This window comes from Neophocaena asiaeorientalis, unplaced genomic scaffold (genome assembly GCF_003031525.2).
Source record: "Neophocaena asiaeorientalis asiaeorientalis breed wild unplaced genomic scaffold, Neophocaena_asiaeorientalis_V1.1 scaffold918, whole genome shotgun sequence".
Classification (NCBI taxonomy): domain Eukaryota; kingdom Metazoa; phylum Chordata; class Mammalia; order Artiodactyla; family Phocoenidae; genus Neophocaena; species Neophocaena asiaeorientalis.
Genome location: NW_020174132.1, coordinates 225,322 through 226,067, shown reverse-complemented (window position 1 = coordinate 226,067; position 746 = coordinate 225,322). Strand labels below are relative to the sequence as shown.

At 66.6% G+C, this 746-nt stretch overlaps 1 protein-coding gene across 1 annotated transcript; it reads right to left on the bottom strand.

Moving 5' to 3' along the window:
• Nucleotides 1–217: 217 nt before the first annotated feature.
• H2AB2 (H2A.B variant histone 2) lies at nucleotides 218–549 on the bottom strand. The gene is given in 2 exon segments (XM_024754706.1): nucleotides 218–253; nucleotides 256–549. Coding segments are annotated over 2 exon segments (330 nt in total).
• Between the last annotated feature and the right edge of the window lie 197 nt (nucleotides 550–746).

Here is a 746-nt window from a genome sequence, read left to right as displayed (position 1 = left end):
TCCCTCCCAGGAGGGGTGTCCCACCACCACCACCTCCCACTCCAAGTGAGTGAAGCATGCACAGGGGGTCTCTTGAAACACTTTATTGACTCGCAGTGACTGTGCCCAAGGCGGCGGGCAGGCCGGGGCCGCCCGGGTTGTGTGGTCGGTCGGTGAGCGGGCCTGGCGCCTGACGGCCGCGCCCCTGGGGGCCGGGGACCCAGGTGTCGTTGGGCAGCTAGGGCTGGGCCGGGGCCACCTGGGAGATGGTGTTATAGTCCTGAACAAGTCGCTGAGCAGCGTATTGCTGTGGGCCGCCAAGTCCACCAGCTCCGGAGTGAGGCGCCTCCTGCCGCTGTTCTGGGCCTCATGGCGCACCAGCTCCAGGACCCTGGCCGCCAGGTACTGGATGATGGCCACTAGGTAGACGGGTGCGGACGAGCTCAGGCACTGGGCATAGTGGCCCTCCCGCAGGAGGTGCTCCATGTGGCTCACGGAGAAGGACAGCTCGGCTCGGGCGGTGTGGGAGCGGCGACCGGGTGACCCTCGATGGCCCCTCTTCCCTGGCATGCTGGCCGTTGGGCGTGCTTTCTGCGACGGCCTCGCTCTGCGGTCCACTGGGATGAGGTGCGGCGGGATGAGGGGCAGTCGGTTGTGCCTGCTGGTCCCAACATCTCAAGACAACCGGTGTTCTCAGGCCCCTCCTCCGTATCGTAGCGACCATAGTCCGGGCTCTCATTGGTCGGGGAGCACCCTGTGAGGTCACT